This window comes from Melopsittacus undulatus, chromosome 4 (genome assembly GCF_012275295.1).
Source record: "Melopsittacus undulatus isolate bMelUnd1 chromosome 4, bMelUnd1.mat.Z, whole genome shotgun sequence".
Lineage (NCBI taxonomy): Eukaryota > Metazoa > Chordata > Aves > Psittaciformes > Psittaculidae > Melopsittacus > Melopsittacus undulatus.
In genome coordinates, this window is record NC_047530.1 from 73,670,989 (window position 1) to 73,694,694 (window position 23,706).

The 23,706-nt window shown below is 42.7% G+C and overlaps 2 protein-coding genes across 2 annotated transcripts in view; both read right to left on the minus strand.

The window, feature by feature from the left end:
* The window catches only part of RIF1 (replication timing regulatory factor 1), a 34,738-nt gene extending 33,928 nt beyond the window's left edge, over positions 1–810 (minus strand). Inside the window, exon 1 of the mRNA XM_005153741.3 lies at positions 688–810. Coding sequence (XP_005153798.2) covers positions 688–794 — 107 coding nt within the window. The 5' untranslated portion in view covers positions 795–810. The remainder of the gene's footprint in view (positions 1–687) is intronic.
* Positions 811–4,633: 3,823 nt separating this feature from the next.
* Positions 4,634–19,008, minus strand: TNFAIP6 (TNF alpha induced protein 6). Its single transcript, XM_005153740.2, has 6 exons — positions 18,845–19,008; positions 12,401–12,538; positions 10,920–11,081; positions 7,891–8,119; positions 6,826–6,866; positions 4,634–5,719 (listed from the first exon to the last, which is right to left on the minus strand). The coding sequence occupies exons 1-6, from the start codon at positions 18,936–18,938 to the stop codon at positions 5,556–5,558; spliced, it is 828 nt and encodes a 275-aa protein (XP_005153797.1). The 5' UTR covers positions 18,939–19,008; the 3' UTR covers positions 4,634–5,555.
* Positions 19,009–23,706: the final 4,698 nt, after the last annotated feature.

Consider the following 23,706-nt stretch of genomic DNA (forward strand, 5'->3'; position numbering starts at 1 on the left):
CATCATAGGGCTTTAAGACAGAACCTCAAAAGTGATACTGATGGAAAGAGGTAATGCCTCTGCAAACACTAATATATCCGAGAGATCCAGGTAAAAGCAAAGCCTCGAGGTTCAGCAGTATCTACCAAAAAGAAATGCAATTAAGACACTATCATTCAAAAAACTGGAAAAAAAAAACCGCCACAGAAATCCAACCAAAAATCCCCAAACCCTCTAACCTTTCCAATCACGAGGATGATACACGACTTTTTCCAGTCAGAAAAAGTTCTCGTTTCCCAACGTTCCTTTACCCACCTCACCAGTTTCCCCAGGAAACCTGAGGAGAGACTCTGGGATGTGCAGACTCCAAAGGACTCCGTCCGTCCTCTCCTCCTTCTCTCCCGCGCCTTTTCTCTCTACGCCCACATGATGCCCGAGCTCTCACCAGCAGCCCCACAGCACGCCTCAGCCCCAGGAATGCACCCCCGGCCGGAGCTCTCCCCCCCCACATATCCGCTCCGCAGTGGCTACCGGAGGCTCACAGCCCCCTTGCCCCAACCCCGTCGGACAGAACTCGCCGGCCAGACCCGCACGCCGCCAAGCGCGCTTCCGCAGGGGGGGCCGCGGTGCTCTCACGCGGCACGGGCCTCCCCGCTCCCCTCACGCTGCTCCCGCGGCCGTGAGGCGACACCCGATGCCCGCACTCACTTGACGATGGTGAGGTGCGCGTCGGTGAGCTCGCCCGGCGGGGCGCCGGGGTCCTCCAGGGTCTCCAGCAGCGGCCGCAGGCTGGAGCCGGCGGCGGGAGCACTCATGGTGCCGCGAAGGATGGAGCCCGTCTCGCGGGTTAAGATGGCGGAGCGCGGGCCGGGGCTGCGCCAATGGGGAGCGCGGGGGGGCGGGGCGCGGCCCAGCAGGACGACAGCTAACAGCGGTACGCGCTTATTCCGCGCGCCGACACCGCCCCTCGCCGCTGATTGGTGGATGCGGCCCAGGGGAGGGAGGGGCAAGGGGGCGACTCTGGGCTCAGGGGTCAGAGGAGCGGAGGGCGGTGCGGGATGGGATGGGATGGGATGGGATGGGATGGGATGGGATGGGATGGGATGGGATGGGATGGGATGGGATGGGATGGGATGGGATGGGATGGGATGGGATGGGATGGGATGGGATGGGTGATGCCGGGGATGCTGCAGCCTGCAGGTCGGTTGTTTGTGGCTGGAAAATAACCTCTCGGTCTCCAGATCTGCTCAGCGGTTACAGCCGAGGCAGCTCCCACGAAACTGAGCTGAATAAACATGAAATCAGAACCTAGAATCACAGAATGGTTTGGGTTGGAAGGGACCTTAAAGCTCATCCAGTTCCAACCCCCTGCCACAGGCAGGGACACCTTCCACTAGACCAGCTTGTTCCAAGACCCGTCCAGCCTGTCCTTGAACACTGCCAGGGATGGGGCAGCCACAGCTTCTCTGGGCAACCTGTGCCAGGGCCTCACCAAAGGTGACCACTTTGTTCTGTACAAGAAAATTCCCCAAACTGTACTGGGGGAGAAATTTTCACAAGCAGCAGGAAAGGATTGGTTAATTCCTAGCAGGACAACTGCACCATCATGGTTTAAGCCCAGCCAGTAACTCAGAACCAAGCAGCCAACTCTCTCACTCTCCATCCTAGAATTCCTGGACGACTGGGATTTTCTGCTCGAGCTTGTTGTGTACTTACTCCCTCACAGAGAGGAACTTCCTAATATTTAACCTAAATTTGCCCTCTGTCAGTTCAAACTCCTTCCCCCTTGTCCTGTCACTGCCTGCCCTTGTAAAAAGCCCCTCTTTAGCTTTCTCATTGGCACCTTTAGGCACTGGAAGGGGCTCTGAAGTCTTCCTGGACCCTTGTCTGCTCCAGGCTGAGCAAGCCCAGCTCTCAACCTGTCTCCACAGCAGAGGTGCTCCAGCCCTCGGGGCATCTTCATGGCCTCTTCTGGACTCTACTCCAACAGCTCCGTGTCCTTATGTTGGGGACCCCAGAGCTGGACACAGGACTGCAGATGGGGTCTCAAGACAGCAACTTCACTCCTTAAGACTCTGTGCTGTGGAATGTTTCCAGTTGGGTTTTTTTTGACAGCCATCTAATGGAGATGGAGAAGAGAGGCATGGGGGACCAAGAAGGTGCGGGATTTCCAAACAGAAGGGAGAAGACAGTGCAACAGGCTCACTTTTTTTCACTCCCCACTGTGGCTGCAGCACCAAGTGCTGCTCAGCAACCACAGCCATTGTCTGTGGTCAGGAGACCTTAGCACTTAGCAGTGCAAAGTATATCCCACCTCTTGATGAAGCCACTAAGAGGAGACAAGTGACGATATGTGAATTACATCTGAGCATTTGCAGGTGAAATATGAAATAAGAGCAGTGGTGACAAATGTGAAGCGCAGAGAAACCCTGCTCCTCAGGGGTAGAGACAGGCCTGAGCAGTAAGGCAAATGGCTATGTCTGTCTAAATTGCCCACAGGGTGTCATAGTGACATTGGAGACACTTAACAGGAATGCCTGTTCTGGAAGGAAACTCTTCCCCAAACACAACACCCCCTTGACTCCATGGGGTTTTCAGACAGGCAGATATTTTCTGTACACCTCTTGGTTCCGATCCATATCAATTCAAGATCTATTCCTTCTCAATTAAAGAAACAACAAAGAAAAACCTAAACCCAACAAAACCCCACCTAGATCACAAGTAAAACATTAACAGTTCTCCTCATGCTTTTTCCTTCTTAACAAACACTTTTGCTGATCTTGAAGAATTGGAATGATGTTTCAGTGTCTGGCTGGAAATCAGTTAACAAGTGGTGTCCCTCAGAGATCAGTGTTGGGACCGGTCCTGTTCAACATCTTTGTCGCTGACATGGACAGTGGGATTGAGTGCGCCCTCAGCAAGTTTGCGGATGACACCAAGCTGTGTGGTTCGGTTGATACGCTGGAGGGAAGGAATGCCATCCAGAGGGACCTTGACACGCTTGTGAGGTGGGCTGATGCCAACTTCATGAATCATAGAATCATAGAACAGTTAGGATTGGAAAGGACCTCAAGATCATCTAGTTCCAACCCCCCTGCCATGGGCAGGGACACCTCACACCAAACCATATCACCCAAGGCTTCATCCAACCTGGTCTTGAACACCGCCAGGGATGGAGCATTCACAACCTCCCTGGGCAACCCATTCCAGTGCCTCACCACCCTAACAGTAAAGAATTTCTTCCTTATATCCAATCTAAACCTCTGCTGTTTAAGTTTCAACCCGTTACCCCTTGTCCTATCACTACAGTCCATAATGAATAGTCCCTCCCCAGCATCCCATGAAGTTTAACCATGCCAAGTGCAAGGTCCTACACCTGGGTCACAGCAATCCCAGGCACAGCTACAGGTTGGGCAGAGAAGAGATTCAGAGCAGCCCTGCAGAGAAGGACTTGGGGGTGTTGGTCAATGAGAAAATGAACATGAGCTGGCTTCAGTGTGTGCTCACAGCCCAGAAAGCCAACCGTATCCTGGGCTGCATTGAAAGGAGTGTGACCAGCAGGTTGAAGGAGGTGATCCTGCCCCTCTACTCTGCTCTCCTGAGACCTCACTTGGAGTATTGTGAACAGTTCTGGTGCCCTCAACATAAAAAGGACATGGAACTGTTGGAACAAGTCCAGAGGAGGGCCACAAGGATGATCAGGGGACTGGAGCACCTCCTGTATGAAGACAGGCTGAGAAAGTTGGGGCTGTTCAGCCTGGAGAAGAGAAGGCTGCGTGGAGACCTCATAGCAGCCTTCCAGAATCTGAAGGGGGCCTATAAGGATGCCGGGGAGGAACTCTTCATCAGGCACTGTAGTGATAGGACCAGGGGCAATGGATTGAAACTTAAACAGGGGAAGTTTAGATTGGATATAAGGAAGAAATTCTTTACTGTTAGGGTGGTGAGGTACTGGAATGGGTTGCCCAGGGAGGTTGTGAATGCTCCATCCCTGGCAGTGTTCAAGGCCAGGTTGGATGAAGCCTTGGGTGATATGGTTTAGTGTGAGGTGTCCCTGCCCATGGCAGGGGGTTGGAACTAGGTGATCTTAAGGTCCTTTCCAACCCTAACTATTCTATGATTCTATGATGTGAATAAATTTATTCAGCCCACCAGGTGGCAGGATTAAGAAGTACCAACAGAATTTAGGAGCAGCTTAATCCCATTAAATGCAGTGATAGCTTGAATAAAATGTTGGAGATGGCAGGGACAGAAGCTGCAGCACTAGCTGCAACATTACTCTCCGATACAGCTGGGCAGCAGGATTATATTCCCAGTGAAATTACAATAAAAACTCAAATATTAAATAAAATTCAAGAACCAAGAATTAGAATAAATAATTAAGGAATTAATGGATCTATTTAGATTAATATCCTCCTCTTCCTCTTGTTCAAAACTCTTCCTGAGGAATTCACAATGCTCTGAATAAAAAAAAAGAAAAAGTCACAGGAATTTTCTTTGTGGGCATTAGATTACAGCAGATATGGGGTCAAGAAAACATTCAGAGGGAAAGAAAGAAACTCTGAAGACTTATTTACTGTTTTGTATCAAGAAAAATAATTTCAAAGTCTGAAAAGTTCTCAAGACATAAAAATAATTAATTGGAAACTCAGGATATGATTAAAACAGAGGTAGCTTTAATGCCGCTTCAGAATGAAGAATTTAAACTGAAGTTAAAAACATATGGAGAACGATGTATGATCATCGATTTAAAACAGTACAGACTTTTAAAAAACCTGTGTAAACACCATACAGCATCCTGACAGCATCTTATGAACGTATTTGCTGGTACTCAGTCGACATTTCTTCTGACGCTTCATTTCACCAGTTTTACTAACATTACCACATCTTTCATTTGATTCTTCTTTAAGTGAAATCAGAGTCATGAAATGATTTAAACATCTCTCCTCTGAGTGAGGAAAGCCTGGCAAAATTAATTGAGTAGTTTTTGATTCATCTCACAACAAAATTATGACGATGATATAATTGATTCTGTGCTGTTCGTGTTGCTTCCCAGTCTTCTGACTTTAGGCAATGACATGGGTGGCTGCTAGGTCATTCACAAGATGAATTTATGTCTATCAAAAATAAACTCAGTCCAAAGGCCTTTTGAGTTCATGGAAATGAGTTAATTTAAGAAACAATAACATGTAGAGAACAGGAAAAAACAAAACAACCATCTAAAAAAATAAATAGGTGGAAACCAAGGAGAGAACAGCATGTTACATTTAAAAATAATAGAAACAGTCTCACACAAAGTTTTTTCAAATGGTGCGAGAAATGAGGAGAATAGTTTATATAGAAAAATAATTCTTAAATCTTTGGTAACAATGAATTCTTCAGATCTTTACAGTACTTGTAATCTAAAAAGTCTTCTATTATTCATATATTTTATAATTTATTTCCTAGTGTACTTCACAAAACTTACATTAAGCAGAAATCAAAAGAAAGATATAAAGAAAATGTAATCTGAAGAAACAGATATCTGAATTGGGTTCTAAAACATGTTTCTTAATGAGTGCACCTCATTATTCTGCTCACATAATACCAAATTTCCCAGATAAGAAGTTTGGTTTTCCTTGAGATGTTGTATTTTTTCCATCATTTGACTTAGAGGGCATGTCCATAGTAATATATCTAATTTGAAAGCCACCAGCAGTCACTGAAGCATCTGTCAAAAACTTCAAGGTCATCACATTGCCTGTGAGAAGACAAAGTTAAAATGAAGGTTACTTTTTTGGGTGGCATGAAAATGTGATATTTCAGAGGTAATTTTAAAGTGCTCTTTCTTGCTTCCTTCTGAGATCCTTAGAGCAATCCACATGGTTTGTCTGCTTCTGAGCTGTGACCCGTGATTATTGCAGTTCCATTAGCCCCATGGAAAACCAGTCAGATTTTCATCAGTTTTCTTTGTTTGCAGAGCCCAGATGCTGATAAAATTTTGCTGTACCCAGTGCTTTCTGCAAAGCATTTCCTGTTCTTTAGAATGGTGCTCTGCTTCACTCTACCTGTGAAATGTCACACTGTGTGTGTGAGACACATCTGGTGCCTCATGAATCTCCAGGTGACACAGAGGTGAGGTTTCTACATCACTCTCCCCTGAGTATTACCTGCTCATCTCTGCCAAGCCTGTGTAAACTGGGAGATCAGGGTGGCACAATTCAATTTTTCTGTTCTCTTTCTGCTGATTACAGCTGTGGGCTGGAGTGCAGTAACATGACTTTCTGCACAAGACTATTCGTAGATGGCTTGCACAGGTAGTCCTCATGACTTCTGTGCTACAGCAACTTTGTAACGCTTAAGCAAACAAAGGTAAAAAAGGCTTTGATTTCTGTATGATCAGACCTTGACCTGCTGTCAAGTAGAACAATGACAGGCAGAACAATGTCTAAAACTGGCTTTGGAAGTGTCTTTGCAGTCCTTGTCCTTGAAATAGGAAACTATTAGTGCATGAAGACTGCATGCATAGGTAGGTCTCAGTCACTGATTACAGACCTGCTGCATAAAGACGCCTGCATGAAAACTCCTTAACGTTCATTGATGTACTACCTCTGTAAAGCCAGCAGGATGCACCCTGATTATTTTCTAACCAGGCTGTTTTTCTTTCCATTTGTTTAGAAGTAATTGCACTGACAAATGAGCATGATGGCAGTTTTGAATAGCAGTTTATGACTTGCCAGCCACGAAACAGAGATGTTATCTTTAGACCTCTTTACCACATGTTATTAGAAAGAAGGGACAAAAGGTGATTTTGGCTGAATTTTTTATTTTTTCTTTTTGTACCATAACAGTGCAAATATATATTACCTGTGCTAATGATATCATCTGGCAACTCATCTCCACAAAACCTGGAAAAGAAGACAAATGGTCATAAATAAACAACACAGCAAATATGCCATATTCCCTCTACATGGGGACCCACATGGAAAAGTAGCTTTCAGGCTGTACTTTCCTTTGGAGCTGTAGCTCACAGGGCTAAATTTGCTATAGGTATTCAGTATATGTAATCCTTCACTACAGCTTAATGCAATTGCCTGGAGAATTTTTGTCATGTGAGGTTTAGGAAATGGAGAAATGCAGTAAACACTTTAATTTATGCAGTAAGTAAATGATGCAGATGAAGAAAAGAAGAACATTTTAACAAGACAATAAGGAAAAGAACAATGGCTTGATGCTAAGAAAGAAGAAACATTGTCAAGAAAAAAACATTAAAATTATCTGTAAAGGCAAAGCAAATGGACTATATCCTTGCTTTGCTACACAGGATTTATAGAGAGGATGTGAAAAGTGGCAGGGATTTGGAAGTGGGTTTTATCACTTTTTGTTCTGGACTTCATACCAAAATCTGACTGCTAAAAGACAAGCAAAAATACGACATGGAAGAAAAGCAAGTGAGAACTATGCAAAGAGGGAAACTAAATGTATCAAGAGAGAAAATATGTATCACTTGTTCTGATCTGCTATCATTAGAAAATATTTTACCTCAATTACATTTTTGCTAGCAGTTTAACACCCCATCTCCCTCCTTTCACTTAAAGCAAACACAAAATACTAATTGACATTGTTAGGGGTTCTTCTTATAAAATAACAGGAGAATTAAGGTAAGAGGCTAAGAAGTCTTGCACCTTTTTTCATGTAATTTAACAAAGCAGAAAGCTGCAAAGTGCAATTCTCTGAAACCTTTTGTAGACTTGTGTTAATGACAGTAAAAATAATGACAGTAAAGATAAGTCAGGTACTTTTGCTTGAAGTATTACAGGCATAACAGAGGTGCTAATTGTATGAGGTAGTACAGTGTTCTTGTGAAGTAATGCTCTGGGGGAAAAAATGAATCACTTGATTATTTGCATATTAAAGGTGGATTTGCTTTACCTGCCCACAAAGCCATTGATATCATCATAGCTATCGTAGATTTCCAAGAAATCAGCCATACAAGCAGTGTCGTCTTCAACATCAAACTCAAGAAACTGTAGATGAATACGTTGTCCATACTTTACTCTAATATGCCAGTAGCAAATCTGATCATTTTCATACTCATTTGGGTAGCCTGGTGACTTAAAAACATGTTTGGAATCTGTGAAGACTCCACCACACTCTTTTCCTAAGAGAAAAAAAAAAAAGAGAAAAATAAAACCATCAAAATTTAAGTATTCTGTGTGGGTATGGCTGTGGTTTAAATCTTTGGGCACTTTGACTCAGCAGAGCAGTAGAAAAACACAGAGGAACACCCAGTGTGATAGCACTTTTCATATATTTAAGCACTCAGCAGTCACAAGAAATGTTAGTCATTCCTAGCTTCCGGGAGCAGATATTTTGGAAACAAAGGGGATGATAATATGGAACTCTCTCTGGGGACAGGTGATCAGTTAACAGAGAGTTTGTGGGTCAGGGTTAAGGGGAAAACAGTGATGGGAGACATTACTGTGGGGATGTGTTACAGACCACCTGATCAAGAGGAACCTGTGGATGTAGCACTCTATAGACAAATAGGAATAGCCTCATGCTTGCAGGCCCTTGTTCTCATGGGGGACTTCAACCACCCTGACATCTGTTGCAGGCACAGTACAGCCTGGCACAAGCAGTCCAGGAGGTTCCTTGATTGCGTGGAAGACAACTTCTTTCTGGAAGTAACAGAGGAGCCAACAAGGCGAGGTGCCCTGCTTGACCTCGTGCTCACCAACAGGGAAGGGCTCGTTGGAAATGTGATGCTCCAGGGCAGCCTTGGTTATAGTGATCATGAGATGGTTGAGTTTTAGATCCTCAGGACAGTGAGAAGAGCGTGCAGCAAGCTCACTGCCCTGGACTTCAGCAGAGCAGACTTTGGCCTCTTCAGGAACCTCCTTAGTAAGGTTCCATGGGATATAGCCCTAGGGGGCAGGGGGGCCCAAGGCTGTTGGTTGATATTCAAGGATCACCTGCTACAAGCTCAGGAGTGCTGCATCCCAACTAGAAGGAAGTGCAGCAGGAGGGCTAGGAGCCTTACTTGGACGGATAAGGAGCTGCTGAGAAAAATTCACAGGAAAAAAGAGGCTTATAAAAGGTGGAAGCAAGGACAGGTGGCCTGGGATGAATACAGGGATGTTGTCCGGGTAGTTAGGGACCATGTTAGGAAAGCTAAGGCTCAATTGGAGCTAAATTTGGCAAGGGATGTTAAAGATAACACGAAGGGATTCTGTAGGTATGTAGTAGATAAAAAATAGAGTAGGGACAATGTAGGCCCCCTCCGGAAGCTTTTGGGAGAACTGGCTACACAGGATTTGGAGAAGGCTGAGGTTCTGAATGGCTTCTTTGCCTCAGTCTTCACTGGCAAAGGCTCTGACTGCACCACCCAAGTCTTGGAAGGCAGATGTAGGGACTGTGAAAATTTAGACCTTGGGCCCCCTGTATGAGAGGATCTGGTTTGAGACTGTTCCCCAAGTTCAGACCCAGAGGAGAGAGAAGTACTTTTTAAGGGTGATTCAGGGCACACAACTTAGAAGCTTTAAGCTGGAGAGTATGATTAAGCCTTTCTGTTTGTCTAGGATTCCTGTACTTCTCAGCTCCCGATCACTGCTAGGTGAGATGTACATTTCAAACAGTTCCATAAGTTCCTCTTGACATCTTTAGCATCCTAGAGAAGAGCATAGGGTCTGTTCAATCAAAGATTTGTCTTTCTACCCCCAGGCTACTTGTCCCTAACCTGCAGACAACTCTGAGAGGCTTTGTAATACGTCAGGCTTTGTGAATACATGTTCTTGTAATGGGAGAGACTCCCTGGTCTGTGACTATTGGCAGTACTCTAACCAACCAGTGCACTTTGAAAGCAGCTACCTCTCAGCCCAGCGGAGAAGGCTGACAAAGGAGAAAGCCAGGCTGACAGTTTACATGCATTATTAATGAATGCAGTAGTCTCTCTTGCAGCTTGCTTTGTATGCTGAACATCTGGGAGTGTCCCCCACCCCACAAAGCTATTTGATTTACAACTGCCCAGCTCACATAAACAAGATCAAGCCCTGTGAGCACAAACAGAATGTGCACAGCTGTACAGACGTCATGGACAACTCCAAGTTTTGGCTCTGCCAGGCAGGGTAGTACACTTGGAGTAGATGGAGAGCCAAGCAGTGAACAGTTAAGCTTAGCTTTTCTTCTCGGTGACTACTTTTTCTGTCCTATATGAAACAACATCAAGCTAAACTGAAAGAGTGGCTGTGTCAATATTTCAGTCATCTGTAGTGTAGTGAAGGGAAGGGAATGGAGAGATGTCCCATATCTAGTGAAGCCTTATCAGTCGTGTTCAAACCATGTCTTCAGCTCTGCTTTGGAGATTAGCTTTTCTGCATCTTGTTACACATGTGCACACACACTCAAACACACACACAGCACTGCTGGGAGCTGGATCTGTCAGGTGTTTCAGTTGCAGACACAGCGTTCATTTTCAAAAGTTGTTCTCTCTCAGGCTCAAGAAAGGAGGAATAAGGATTAACAGTAAATTTAGTCTGTTTACAGGCAAAGCATCTAGAAAATGGTTCCAATGTTAAATACCTCCTATTAGTTATTTGAATAAAAAACCAAGAGAAGACATTTGCACATCTCATTGGAAACATTACTTACCTTTTCTGCCAACAGCAGCATATCATTACATTTTTAGTTTCTGAAAGGTCTTTGATTAGGCCCTGTCATGTACGGAACAATGTGGTGCAGACACTGAGCTCTGTGCAAGCCAGGTCATCTATAGGCAGTGACAGAGAGGGCCTGGTGCAAGGCTCCAAATAAATTTGTCTCAACATGGCACCCTTCTCAGACAACAGGTTTATGGCTTTGAAGCTTATTAATTCAGAGCCTGAGTGCCTTTGTGCAGCCAGGTAGCATGGCATGTAGCCATAACTCCAGACCTGATGAGCAATGGGTTGTTTTAAACGCACCATTTGGGTTGTAGCAGTAGGCATCCCATCTCTCACTTCTGTTGAGGCGAATCCCGTAATCAACAATACCAGTTTTTCCAAAGCCACAGTTGGCTCCAGCTTTTACTATGGGATAACCAACTCTGCCCTTTGCCATCCAGCCAGCAGCGCACACATGGAAACCTGCAATGGGGAGAAAATGAGACATGGGTGTGGTACACTGATCCTAGGCAAGTAACGCTGTGTTTTATTCAACTAAGTTAAGTCTTATTCAAGCTGATAAATTACTTCTGTGTAACTGGCCTGAAAGAAATTGAACTACAGAAAAGAACATTACTTTGAGAAGGTAATTTTAAATACAGAATATAAAATTTCATTGTGTTCTCCACAATATGATTATTGGGTCTTCATTTGAAAACAAAAATCGAATGCAGATGGACTATATAGTTTCCTGGGTACTGAGTTTTAAGTTCTGTATCAGAATTTGTAATCAAATTACACATTGGATGAGTAATATAAGTGTGTTCATTGTTTCTCTTTTCAAGTCATGCAAATTTAATCATATCGCAAGAGATTGGAGCAGTAAGTTCCGAGAATGAGTAAAATACTACATACAACAGACACCTAAGAAAACAAAGAATTTACTTAAAATCCTTCCAAGTTAACCTGAAATGCCTCATGTATTTCTCGCTAAACAAAAAGATCCTGTTAATGCATTTTGTGGCTGAGAACTTAAAAACAATAGCCAAAGAATGCAATGTTATTCACTGTCTGATAGAAACCAATTCAGTGTTTTCACCAAGATGAACTGGAACATATTTGTGGTGTCCTAGGACTATGAGCTACTCAGAAGAGACAAAAGCACCCTTTCTACATGTGTGCTAGTGCTGAGAGCCAGCTTCTGACTCAACAACATACCCTGCAAATTTTTAGAGTGGATTATATTTTCCATTGTTTTCCCAGTGCTCTGAATGAATTGATAGTTTTTTATTGGGGATCAAATAGGAATAGAGTAGGGTATGCTTCACTTTTCACTACAAGCACACTGCTCACCCTCTCTCAGAGCAAATATGGCTGGAAGAAACATTATAAAAACATCTTGAGTGATGATATGAAAAGTAATAATGCATATTTGCTACAAAAGCTCCCTGGGGATAGATGCCTTCCTCTGTAGCCCCAGCAGCACCCAGGCGCTGCAGCTGTGGAGGTGCCATGGCTTCCCAGCTCAGCTAGACAGGTCTCTGCTGGGTGCTGCTGGTTCTGGGGCCATGCTGCACCCTGAGCTTTGGGGATGTGTAGCATCACATGCAAATGTTATACCTGACAGCTCTGTGGGTGGTGCAGTCGATACTGAGGGGGGAAACTGTATGCAAAGAGGCAAAATCCAGGGAGATCACAAGTCTCTCAGTCCCAAAGTTCTTAACATTCATGAAATTACAAGACTGGCTACATTATGAATGGGCACAATGTGGAAAGCAAACAGTTACGGATTTTTTTCAAACCTATTTTTCTTGCCGCCTCCAGCTGCTGATACGTGGCTAGATGTCCACCCTCATATTCACAGACTGCTTTTGCTTCTGCATAGGTAAGCTGGTACTTCCCAGAGCGCGACTCCCTGTGATACACTCCAGCAGCTCTTTCTGTGTGACCAAAGAGAGATATGATATTTAGATTAGCAAGAACTCAGAGCAGTCCTCCAGTACCTAAAGGGGCCAACAAGAAAGCTGGAGAGGGACTTCTAAATAGAGCAGGTTGTGATAGGACAAGATGATCTTTCGAGGTCCCTTACAACCCTTGGGATTCTGTGATTCTGTGACAAGGGGGGATGGCTTTAAACTGACAGAGGGGAGATTTAGGTTAGATATTAGAAAGAAGTTCTTCACTGTGAGGGTGGTGAGGCACTGGCAGAGGCTGACCACAGAAGCTGTGGCTGCCCCATCCCTGGCAGTGTTCAAGGACAGGTTGGAAAGGGCTTTGAGAAACCTGGTTTAGTGGAAGGTGTCCCTGCCCGTGGCAGAGGGCTTGGAACTGGATGATCTTTAAAGTCCCTTCCAACCCTCACTGTTGTCTGATTCTATGATTCTATGATTCAGTATTGTATCTCAGCTGACCCACCTTCAGTGTGCTCTCACTGCCTCTGGCAGTTTTCCCAGGACCTGTGCTTTTGGTAACTGTCCAGGTGAGAAAGGAAACAAAATGTTCATCTAGTAGCTGTGCCACTTGGAAAATGTCAGGAAAATACATCCCTCCCAGCCCAGAGGCATGTTTTTGTAACCCAAAGGTATGGCTTTGTTTGAGAGAAGTTTTGAACAACAGAGCTAGTCAGAGGTTGGCAAGTTTTTGAACAACAAAAAATCAACAAAAGCAGTGAAGGACTCCCCTAGGAGTATGCAGAAAGCAGTAGTTATGGGAACGATCGGCTGGTGTCAGCATCACTAGGTCTGTGTATCAAATCTGGCTCAGGGGGAGCTCCTTCTGGACTGCTATCACAGCATACTTTTGGATGTAACTTTTAGTGTCTTTGTAAGATGAATCAGGGCTTTGTTTTGAATCTCCAGAGAAGTTAAATCAGAGCTACTTGGACAGAGGAGAGGCAGAAATGAAGGGGAATAAAAATGTGAAGTAAAAATATCTGAGCTTGTGTCACAAAGGGCAGTACCAGAACAATTGCTGGCTGACATTTTTGCTGTGCAGAAAATTAATACACTTTCTTAATGATTTTTTTCTTTGCTGTTGCAAGTACAATATAAAGCAGCTTTCCAGGGAAACCTGGAAACCTAGAAACTGTGAGCACAACTATGAGTTTCATAATCTTTTTGTGTTGTGCTTGTCTGATGCCATATGTACAGAAATCTGTCTTGGAGCCAATCTGCACATCTAATCTGAATGTTGGTTCTGTTTAGACCTTTCTTATATTCAGTATAATCTGAGAAATGACTGTCTGTAGCTACCACTAGCCAACATGACTGAAAAAAGACTCAAAGCAGGAAGCATTTGTTACAGTAGTTATTTGTACCATGGGGGGAAAAAGAAAGTCTTTTCTAGGGACATGCCTAGTCAGTAGTTTTGGCTAGATTAGGGTATTTTTTACAAAAACATGGTCACCACTGAATTGTGGTTAGCAATGGTGAGATCCTTTATTAGATACAGAATGAAGTTTGCCAGTGTAGCTTTTGGACCAGCAGTCACTGGCCTGGTGCCCAGGGAAGTAAACGATATCACTGACTATAGTCTCAGAAGACTGTAAGAAGAAAAGAGCCGCTTTCTGTAACATCACTGGGAATGTTACTGGCATGAGCATGAGATAACATATATTAATTATATGGGAAAATCTTCACAAAGAAGCCAGTTCCACTGCAAAGAAAAGTCACAGATTCATAGAATCACAGAATGTTTTGGGCTGGAAGGGACTTTAAAGCTCATCCAGTTCCAACCCCCTACCACAGACAGGGACACCTTCCACTAAACCAGGTTGCTCAAAGCTGGCCTTGAACACTACCAGGGATGAGGCAGCCACAGCTTCTCTGGACAACCTGTGCCAGGGCCTCAGCACCCTCGCAGGGAAGAATTTTTTCATAATATGTAATCTAAATTTACCTTCTTTCAGTTTAAAGCCATGCTATATTTAAAAAAAAATCTATTTTAATTAAAAATTTATTCAGAGGAAGTACTATTTTTCATTCACTCAATAGTCTATCACGTCTAACCTGATACATCCATGTAATGTTTCTTTACACAATGATTGTATTGGGTTCAGTATGCATGAATTGGAAATCCCAGTATTGCAGGAAATAGCACAGCTTTTAGCCTCACTGCACACTCAGGAGACAGACTGGCATTGACATTATTGATCACTGCAGCACACAGTAGTCCTTGGAATTAGCTGGGCTGCCCCACTATACTGAGTCAAAAAGGAAGGGGAGCTGAATTCTAAGATTTGCCACCTTTACAAAGGTTACCCGTCACAGCCAAACCAAGAGCTGTCTTCCAGCTTACTGTCAGTGATGTTTGCTGATAAAAGCCCCCATCTCTTGCACCTTTGCAAGACTCATCCTGTTCCTTCCCTGGAACTGCTGCTGGACGTACCTCCAGGGATCTGGGTGAAATCACCCCTCCTTGGATTTGCTGCTCTTGGATCTGACATTAAAATCTTACTATCTTCAGTTGTCCTACCAACGTTTCACCTGGCAATGTTGTTTTTAAACCTTATCCCTCAAAAGGTATTTCCCCCACTTACTGACAGTAATATGTCACTACAGACAGGTACCATGTTTTTGGAATATTGCTGTAAAGATCTGCTCTTCACAGTTTCTGCAAGGGCTGCTCTAATAACAGCAGCACCACTGAGTCTTCACACAACACAACACCTTGGTGCATGGTGGTGTCCTGCTGAGAGCAATCACCAGTCCGTATCCTTGTTATTCCTTTGTAACATTGACAAAAGCAGCCTTTGGGAAGATGGACCACACACATGTACTCTACCAAGCTTGGCGATTTGGTGCTGGATCGGTGTGTCACAGTTTAATGATAGTATTCCCTGACAGTATACTCTTATTGACTGATTAGATCTTTCACCAGCATTTTTTCCCTCCTTTTTAATTACATTAGGGGATATGCAGAAAGATAAACTGCACTAGTAAAACAGACCCAGGTCAAAGCATTGTACATATGAACTGTTAATATACGTGTACATACCTATCTATCTGTATATATATATACCTCTGTACAGATATTCACAGTCAAATTTGAACACACACACACACACACACAAATGACTGATGTTGTTTATGAAGACAATACCATGGCTATGGGTTAAAACCTCCATGAAGTTTTGTTTTTACTTGAAAGCCCAAGCACATGCCTACATCTGTAACTGTGTCCTATTCATATACCATGGGGCCAGCACTACAGAGCGAGACATGCCCCAGCCTCAGATGGGCATCTGCTCTGATGGAGGGTTCTGCTTGAAGACTGCTGTCTTTACCTGACTTGCCTGAAATCTCCTCTTCCTGGACAACAGTGAGAACTTTCAGCAAAGTTCTTTTCCTCTTTGCCTGAAACCCCTGTTCTGTCAGGGCTTTCTCCACTCACTTTTCTTCTTTGGTTCCTACTCAAAAGGTCACAGGCTCCATGGCTGACAGGACATGTTTCTTCCAACTCAGATTTCTTAAGATCTCTCCTTGAAGCCCAGAGACAGCGGGATCCTGCCAGGCCAGTGACCCACAGCAGTAGGAGATGATAAAACATAGCCAATTTTTTATGCACAAACACAACAAGCATAGAATTTGGCCTAATAAAGTACCCTGAATATGCACGACACAAACACTAAATGCTAAATAAAAATAAATATTTTACTTCTAAGCAGAGGAGGGCTGTGTAGAGTTACTGGCATGGGCCTCTGCTGACGTACACAGTCAGAGTACTCTGCCAAATGGGGTAGGTATGGCCCCTACACCACTCTGACACATGGTGTGCCAACAGGGAGGAAATTCAGAACACAAAGAGTGCAGTGGCTCTCCTGGGAAGCCTACTTTGTGGTTCTGAGAACTGGCATTCAGAGAAGTGTATGAGCATATTTGGGCAATCCTCTCATCAGTTCACAATAAACCCTTGGTTATAATGTGCTTGTCTCAAAAAGCGAGCAACTATAAAGTTCCATTCACATAAGAGCAACATTAACAAGAAGGTGATCCAGTCAGCTGCAGCAGGCCTGCATGCTTACTGAGAAAACAAAAGATGTTTTGTAACAAGAGAAGGAAAAAGACATGAGCATTTCTAGACTGCCAGTAATTAAAGATTTTTTATTTGGACTGATGATCTGTTGAGAAAGAAAGGAAAAATGGAAAACTCCATTCTGAGTTTAGTCTTTGATAGTGTTTTATCAGAAGAAGAGGATCAAAGCTCAAATGTCACTGCGCATTCCTAGGTTTTATTCAAGGGAAGGGGGGTTCTTGCTTTAATGCCTATACATCATGAGTATGAGACTGGAGTTACTTGTTTTACAGTTCAAGTTACACTGGCTTTTAAAAAATACATATACAAAAGATGCATATATTGGATGTCTGGGATTTTGCCCAATTTTTCTTCACTTGTATACAATGTCACTGAATGCCACTGGTAATTCAATTAACTGCATTTTGAGCTTTGTGTCAATGATTTTATTGCTGTAGTTACACTAGATGGTGCATTTCTAAAGGAGCTTCAACAGAGTCCTGTAGACAAGAGTGGCTATTTCAAAGCTGAGCACTGTGGTTCCAGGTTTTGCATGTGTTTGTTTATTTAGAGAATATCACTAATTTTACTCGATGGTTTATTTTTATTTACTCACATGGAAAATGCTAAAGGCCTAGCAAACCAGAATTTTATCACGTGTTCCAGTTAACACTCTGTTTCTTCATTTTAAAGAATGAGATGTTTTTTTTCCTTCAAATTTACTTCAGTTCATGAAACTGCTTAAATGATCACTGTTATCACAAATTCTTGTGTATGTTGCAGCAGTCCCTAAGCACCACATACAGGGTGGTTGGCACTGTGCTGGAGTACTCTTTAGAAGACCACTGTCTGTCTGAGATAAAAACTGTGCCAGAGGAGAATGGTTAAACCACTGACAGGACTTGCACAAGATCATGTACTGTTCTCTTGTGCAGAAACAGCCTTTACAGGGTACAGGTAAAAAGGGGACTGACTTAGCAAGCTCCTTTGCTCTTCATTCTGACCACAGCCCTTTGATGTAGGAATACCCATCACAGCTTGTATAAAATTCACCTTCTCTGCCCCTAGCATCAGGGCCTAACACAGCCTCAGTCCTACCTATCTGCTGTGTCTCCTTCCTGTTAAGTCCAGTCAAGAATACAAGCTTTGCTTGTTTCTCACACAAACCTCTTTCCTGTCACTCTTTGAATGGCAGCCACTTGAGGTGATGCATGAAGCTGTCCTCCCTTCAAGCTCTCCCCAGCCTGAGCACCTTTAGCAACTACATGAAACAGCAGGCATGTTCCAAGTTCAGAAGGAAAGAAAAGTCATTAAAACTGTGCAGTCAAATGGAAAAAAATATAGATCACATCTCCTAATCATCTGGTTTACATGGTCCTCCGAGAAGGGACCAGAGTCATGTGGCTGCAGCTCCAGCTAATAAAGCATGGCCCCAATCCCGCATGAAACAACAGAAATGGGTACTGGCTACAGGAATTCCTCAAAGCCCTTAAAGAAACACGCAACATTCTAGAGAGGATAAAGGAGTTCTTAAGTATTTGTCTATAAAACAGAGCACTCAGTGTGTGCTTGTGTTTTGGCATTCTTTATGTGGCTATATTCTGAATGTGTTTTTCTGTTGTATTGGATAATTATAAAGATCTATAAAAAACCTCTAAGGGCTATTTAAACCCATCTCAGGTAAAAAGAAACTATTCCCCCAGCATTTTCTGTAACCCTTTTGAAATCTTCTTCCCCCTGTTTAATGATGTGAACAAACCAACGGTCAAAGCATATGCATTGTTGTACTTTTCTAGAAACCTAAGAAATATTATCACTATTATTTCCAGACCATTTAGTTTCATATGTAGGACCCCAGGCATTTGACGTATGTTCATGCAGAAAGTAATTCATTCTTTTGCCAAATGTGTCTTTTCATACTCATTTTCCTTCATTAAAAACAACTGTTATTTAACACTGTTTTCACTTTACCTCATGCTGTAGGAAAATGCATTCAGATGAAAATATTCCATACCTACTTTTTCCTGCACTTGAGAGAAATAATACAAATAGTAAGCTCAAAAGGACAAAACTCACGGTCACTACTCAGATTAAAACTATAATCAGTTTCAGTGCAGGATTTTGCTAATATTAATGTGTGTGGCTCAATTTTGTATTGTTAGGTGCTCATCTCTATACTGTTAGATAAACAGTGACTTTTGCAGCAAAACATTCATGATTAAATTATTTCTTACCTAACCAAATGGAGTTATGCAGCACTCCGTCCTTGAATCCCCATGCTTGAGCCTTGTCCCACAGCAGGGCAGAAAACAAAATAAGTGCAATCATCTTTTCTGAACTATTAGGCTGTAAATATTTCCTGTTAAAACACTCAGGGTAAGCTCTGCTAGCAGCTGGCTAGATCCTATTGGAACATCTGGTAGCCAGATCTTAAATAGTGCTTTCAACTGTGAGGTCAGCAAGCCTGCTCCAATTGTGCTTGCTGTAGTATTATTACACAATTAAATTCGATGTCTGCAGTCGTCCATGTGACTCACTTTTGGCTTTCTTGATACCCAGTGTGTCCAAGAAACCGTTTTAGCCCTCACTACGGCAGCACACATGAACACTTTTAAAGCCAAAGTCTGTTCATTCTTCAGCTCTCACTGTCTTCAAATTCTATAAAACAATAAAACTAATAACCAGTCTATCTGCTTATAGTGCTTCAAGTCACACCATTTACAGGACTGAAGGGAATCACACATGCTACTTCTCTTTCTCATTTAAACATTCTGTTCTTTCATATACAACTTGGATTTCATTTCAGAGTGATCTAATCAATGAAAAAATGTAAGGAGAGTATTTTGTATTGGCTATTTGAGTTCAGTTTCCCTACACAGAATCTGTAATTGGATCTGTAATCAGCATAAAACTGCAAGTGTCAAAAACAGATGCTCTTTGTTCTGCAAGTGGGAAATAAAGCTAAAATCTTCCCCTCAAAACCACAGTTTAAAATCTGATTCATAGTGTGACAGCTGCCTTCTTGTCTTCCATTCTGGCTGAAAGTGAATAGTGCAGCTGCTCCTTGCGGATGAGTGGGAGAGTAGAAAGGGGGAAAGATGAGAGGATGGAAAATGGTCTGGTGCTCCACACTCCTGAGCAGCCATTGGAAGACTCTGCTCTCCAGTTCTGATAACATTGGTAACTTCTGAGTCAGGAGCTATAGAAAAAGATGTGCTCATGAGGATGAACACAGCCATATGAAAGTAAATGAAAGGAAAGGGTGGAGGGCTCTGTGCCTACTCAAGAACATTTTACGTTGATGACTTGTACCAATGAGGAAGATATTTTTCATCACTCAGATCTTAATGTAAAAGATGAATGTCTGGCTACAGTGCATACACAGACATACACACATATTCCTCCCACCTACCACTCAGGCAGAGGCTGAAGGGGAGAGCTGTTGAGAAACAGAGCTGAGGGTGAGCCCTTTCCCTGCACCAGAGTAGCAAGGCACCTTTCACTAAAACACCAATGTCTTGGCCTGCCTCCCTTCAGCACTCACTGATGAGAGCAAAACCATTCTTCCAATGAAGTTCACCTGTGTGTGCATTCCTGTTGTGCACATCCATGCCTTAACCATTTGAGTCTGAACCTTCAGTGTGCAGTGGTAGATGTACAACATATACATGTCTTCTTGGTCCTGATAAAGCTTGTGTGCACTCTGATGTCAAGACCTGGCACTGAGACTTTCTGTTCAGGTATCCCAGGAAGCCGATGACAGCCTGCTGTCTCCCTCTGCCCACCCTGGGACATTCAGGGCACTGTGGGCAATTGTCCTCTTTCCTGCTGTGTAAGTGAGCTACCACAGAGCAGGATGCTGGGGCCAGGAATACTGCCTGCCAGTTTGTCTACCAGTCTCCACCACACCGATCACCCCACCATACTACTTGTACTGCAACACTTTATGGCTTCTATGTCAGCAAAACAAGAAAGCACTGCAGAGGGGTATCTCGTTGCACAGAGGCAGGAGTCCTACTCTGATTATTTGTTCTAGATTTGAGGGCTGGTGCTTTATTCATACTTGTTTTCTGCTTTAATGCCCAATAGATAAAAGTCCAAGTTAATTCAGCTTCATTCTCTGAAAGCATATTGGTTGAAGTCTGTTGCTTTCTAAACATTGACATCCAAGACATGTATCTGAGGTTATCTGGGATGAGTTGTGAAGATGGCAGTATAAACTTTTGGGGTGGTGGTGAACAGAGAAGACAGTGCTGAGTGTGTTGCTCTGGAACATTTGTTTTCTGTTAGCTGAAGGAGACTGGTAGCCTTTGCTGCTTTGGAGCTGTGATGTATTCATATCTTTTGGGAACCTAGAAACAATAAAGAGGCATGAGAGAAGGAATGGAAAGAATGAGAGAATGAGAGAAGGAATGGAAACCAAAGGAAAGTTTCAACAGCAATATTGTTGACTGGTGAACTAAGAAGACAAATTACTGATTCAGATGAATCAATAGAATCAGAATCCTCTTAGACTGATGCTAAAATTTCTCCTTCTGAAAGATGTCTGATGTGAATGCCCTTCTCTGCACAGGGCAACTTTCCTCTCTGACATTCCATGCAAATCCCACTGGATGATATTGCAACATGAGTTGATATTGCAATGATCTTAACACCAGAGAGAGGTGTCTATGCCAAAGGGAATTGTTCCATTCTCTGGTAGGAGGGTGCCAATCCCACAAGATCACAAAAATGTCTTTATAGTGATCAGCTCATAAAGAGCAAAGAGTGTGTACCAACTTGGAGATGATTTGTAATAGACAAGCATACTGAAATTCTTGAAAAAGACACTCATGCAACAATGAATGAAAAATATTATTTTATTGAAGTTAACTGTTAACGGTGAAAGGCCTCTGTTAGAAAAAAGCAGCTTGATAAGTAAAGGACGTAAAAGAGCAAACAGTTCTAATCATGGCAGTATCTGAGAACATCTCTTAATATATACAAGGTCTAATGTTCAAAAAAATCTATACCTCCTTGGAGGAAGAAGGTTGGCTGTTAATATGTCCAAAGACATACAATAGCTTATGAAGCACAGAATCACTGGGGCTGTAAGGCATCACAAGTCATCATCCAGTCTTGAACTTAGGATTCAGATGTCTATCAACATCTCCTCTAAACAATTCCTCAAATTAATTAACTTCATCTTTGTTGGACAGTAACAAAAGCTCTGCAGTGGTCAGCACGTTTTATAGTGAAGAGTAATTGGATATGGTCAATTTTGATACTTCAGGAAACAACGAAATGTTTGCTGTTGTGCAGCATTAACATTAGACAAATGCTCCAGACTGAGCCTATGTGTAAGCCTGTGCAACTTGAAGTGACAATAAAGTAAGGTTCAGTTCTACACCTCTGTCTCCCAAATGAGCTGGAAAGTTTTCATCTGCAAATCCAGGCAAAACCTCTCACCAACAAGAAGGTACTCCACAGCTGTACAGGGCACTTTGAGACATTAATCTGACAGTATTTTCAGAAGTTTCTTCCAAGTTTTTCCACATTTAAATATATCCCAGAAAAATCTTACATAAACCGGAGGGAAGGGCTTTCTTTAACTCTTTCTATACACACCTATGTTAAGAAATGCTGTTTGAAAGTTGTCTTGTGGCTTTGACCAGCATTCAAAATGAACACCTGTCTTAGCAGTTCCAAAACCATGGTGTGAAACCCACAATGACGTAACACTAATTTCAATCAATGGCAGAGAGAAAAAACAGTCCAGCAGCTTAATGGATAAGCCAAGGATGACAACAACAGTAACGTATGTGGGTCATGAATCTCCTTTGCATTAATTTAAATGTTAGGCACCTAAATTTTCATTATTCTTCTATTTATAAGTGAATGAAACCAGTGAAAATATTTATAGTTTTTGTAGTCTAAGATTCATGTATTACTATTGGTGATATGAACTATATTACAATCATATTGTTTATAGCTTTGAGAATGATACCAAGAATGGTGTATTTAAATGTAAAAGCATTCAGGAGAAGGCCTTTCATTTGGAGTTTTTTTGCAAGAAACTCTAATCACATTCAAAAAACACTTGATGGGAAGTGTAACAAAAAAGGAGTGCTGGAAAGAGATAGTGAAAGAATATCTAAGTTTTTCTAATGAGAAAAAAAAATAAAATAGCTGATGTGAAAGGGGGGAAGAGGGTCTATAAGGATGCTGCAGAGGGACTCTTCATCAGGGACTGTAGTGGTAGGACATGGGTTAGTTGTTTCAAACTTGGACACGGGAAGTTTAGATTGGATATAAGGAAGAAATTCTTTACTGTAAGGGTGGTGAGGTACTGGAATGGGTTGCTCAGGGAGGTTGTGAATGTTCCATCCCTGGCAGTGGTCAAGGGCAGGTTGGACGAAGCCTTGGGTGACATGGTTTGGTGTAAGGTGCCCCTGCCCATGACAGGGGGGGTTGGGACTAGATGATTTTCAGGTCCTTTCCAGCCCTAACTATTCTATGATTCTATGATTATAATATAACACCACTGGCTGAATTTACATTGTGGGAAACCAGAGAATAGAAGGGCTGTTTAACCTACAGAAAGGAAAAAGCTAGCCCAACAGCAATATCATCCCATTCTATCTTATCCCATTCTGTGTTATCCCCTCCCATGTTATCCCATCCTGTCCTGTACAGAGCTACATTTAGGCTGAAAAGCAGAAGACATTTTTAAACCAGAAGTACTGAAAAGTTTTAGAATAGCCAAACAGACAGAACACCAAACTTATTTTGAGATGACATTTGAGGAGAAGCTTGGAATTGGTGTTCTTTGAAAGAAAGCCACTTCCAGTGCTATCTTGTTTTTTACCTCATTTTAAACAATTTTCCTTGTATTTAAACTTTTTTTGTTTGTTTGTTTATTTGGTTGTTTTTTTCCCAATGAAATGAATTGTCAAAAAACAAGTTGAAGAATTGTCCCACACTCCAGGACCTCCATGGAGAGCTTAAGAACCATCAGATCCCAAATGTATGACATATGGTGAAAATAATTACACTTAAATTACTCCTGGCACGCACTTGTGTAGACTGTATGAACCTGCAGTGACGGCAATTCCAC

What these genes read in the sequence shown, in the direction of transcription:
- TNFAIP6 (XM_005153740.2), bottom strand. Translation starts at nt 18,938, where the DNA reads ATGATTGCACTTATTTTGTTTTCTGCCCTGCTGTGGGACAAGGCTCAA. An exon ending in CTACTGCTACAACCCAAATG is followed by an intron (nt 8,120 to 10,919) that starts GTGCGTTTAAAA and finishes TTTTTCTCTTAG; the next exon opens with GAAAAGAGTGTGGTGGAGTC. An exon ending in ATCAATGGCTTTGTGGGCAG is followed by an intron (nt 6,867 to 7,890) that starts GTAAAGCAAATC and finishes CTTCTTTTCCAG; the next exon opens with GTTTTGTGGAGATGAGTTGC.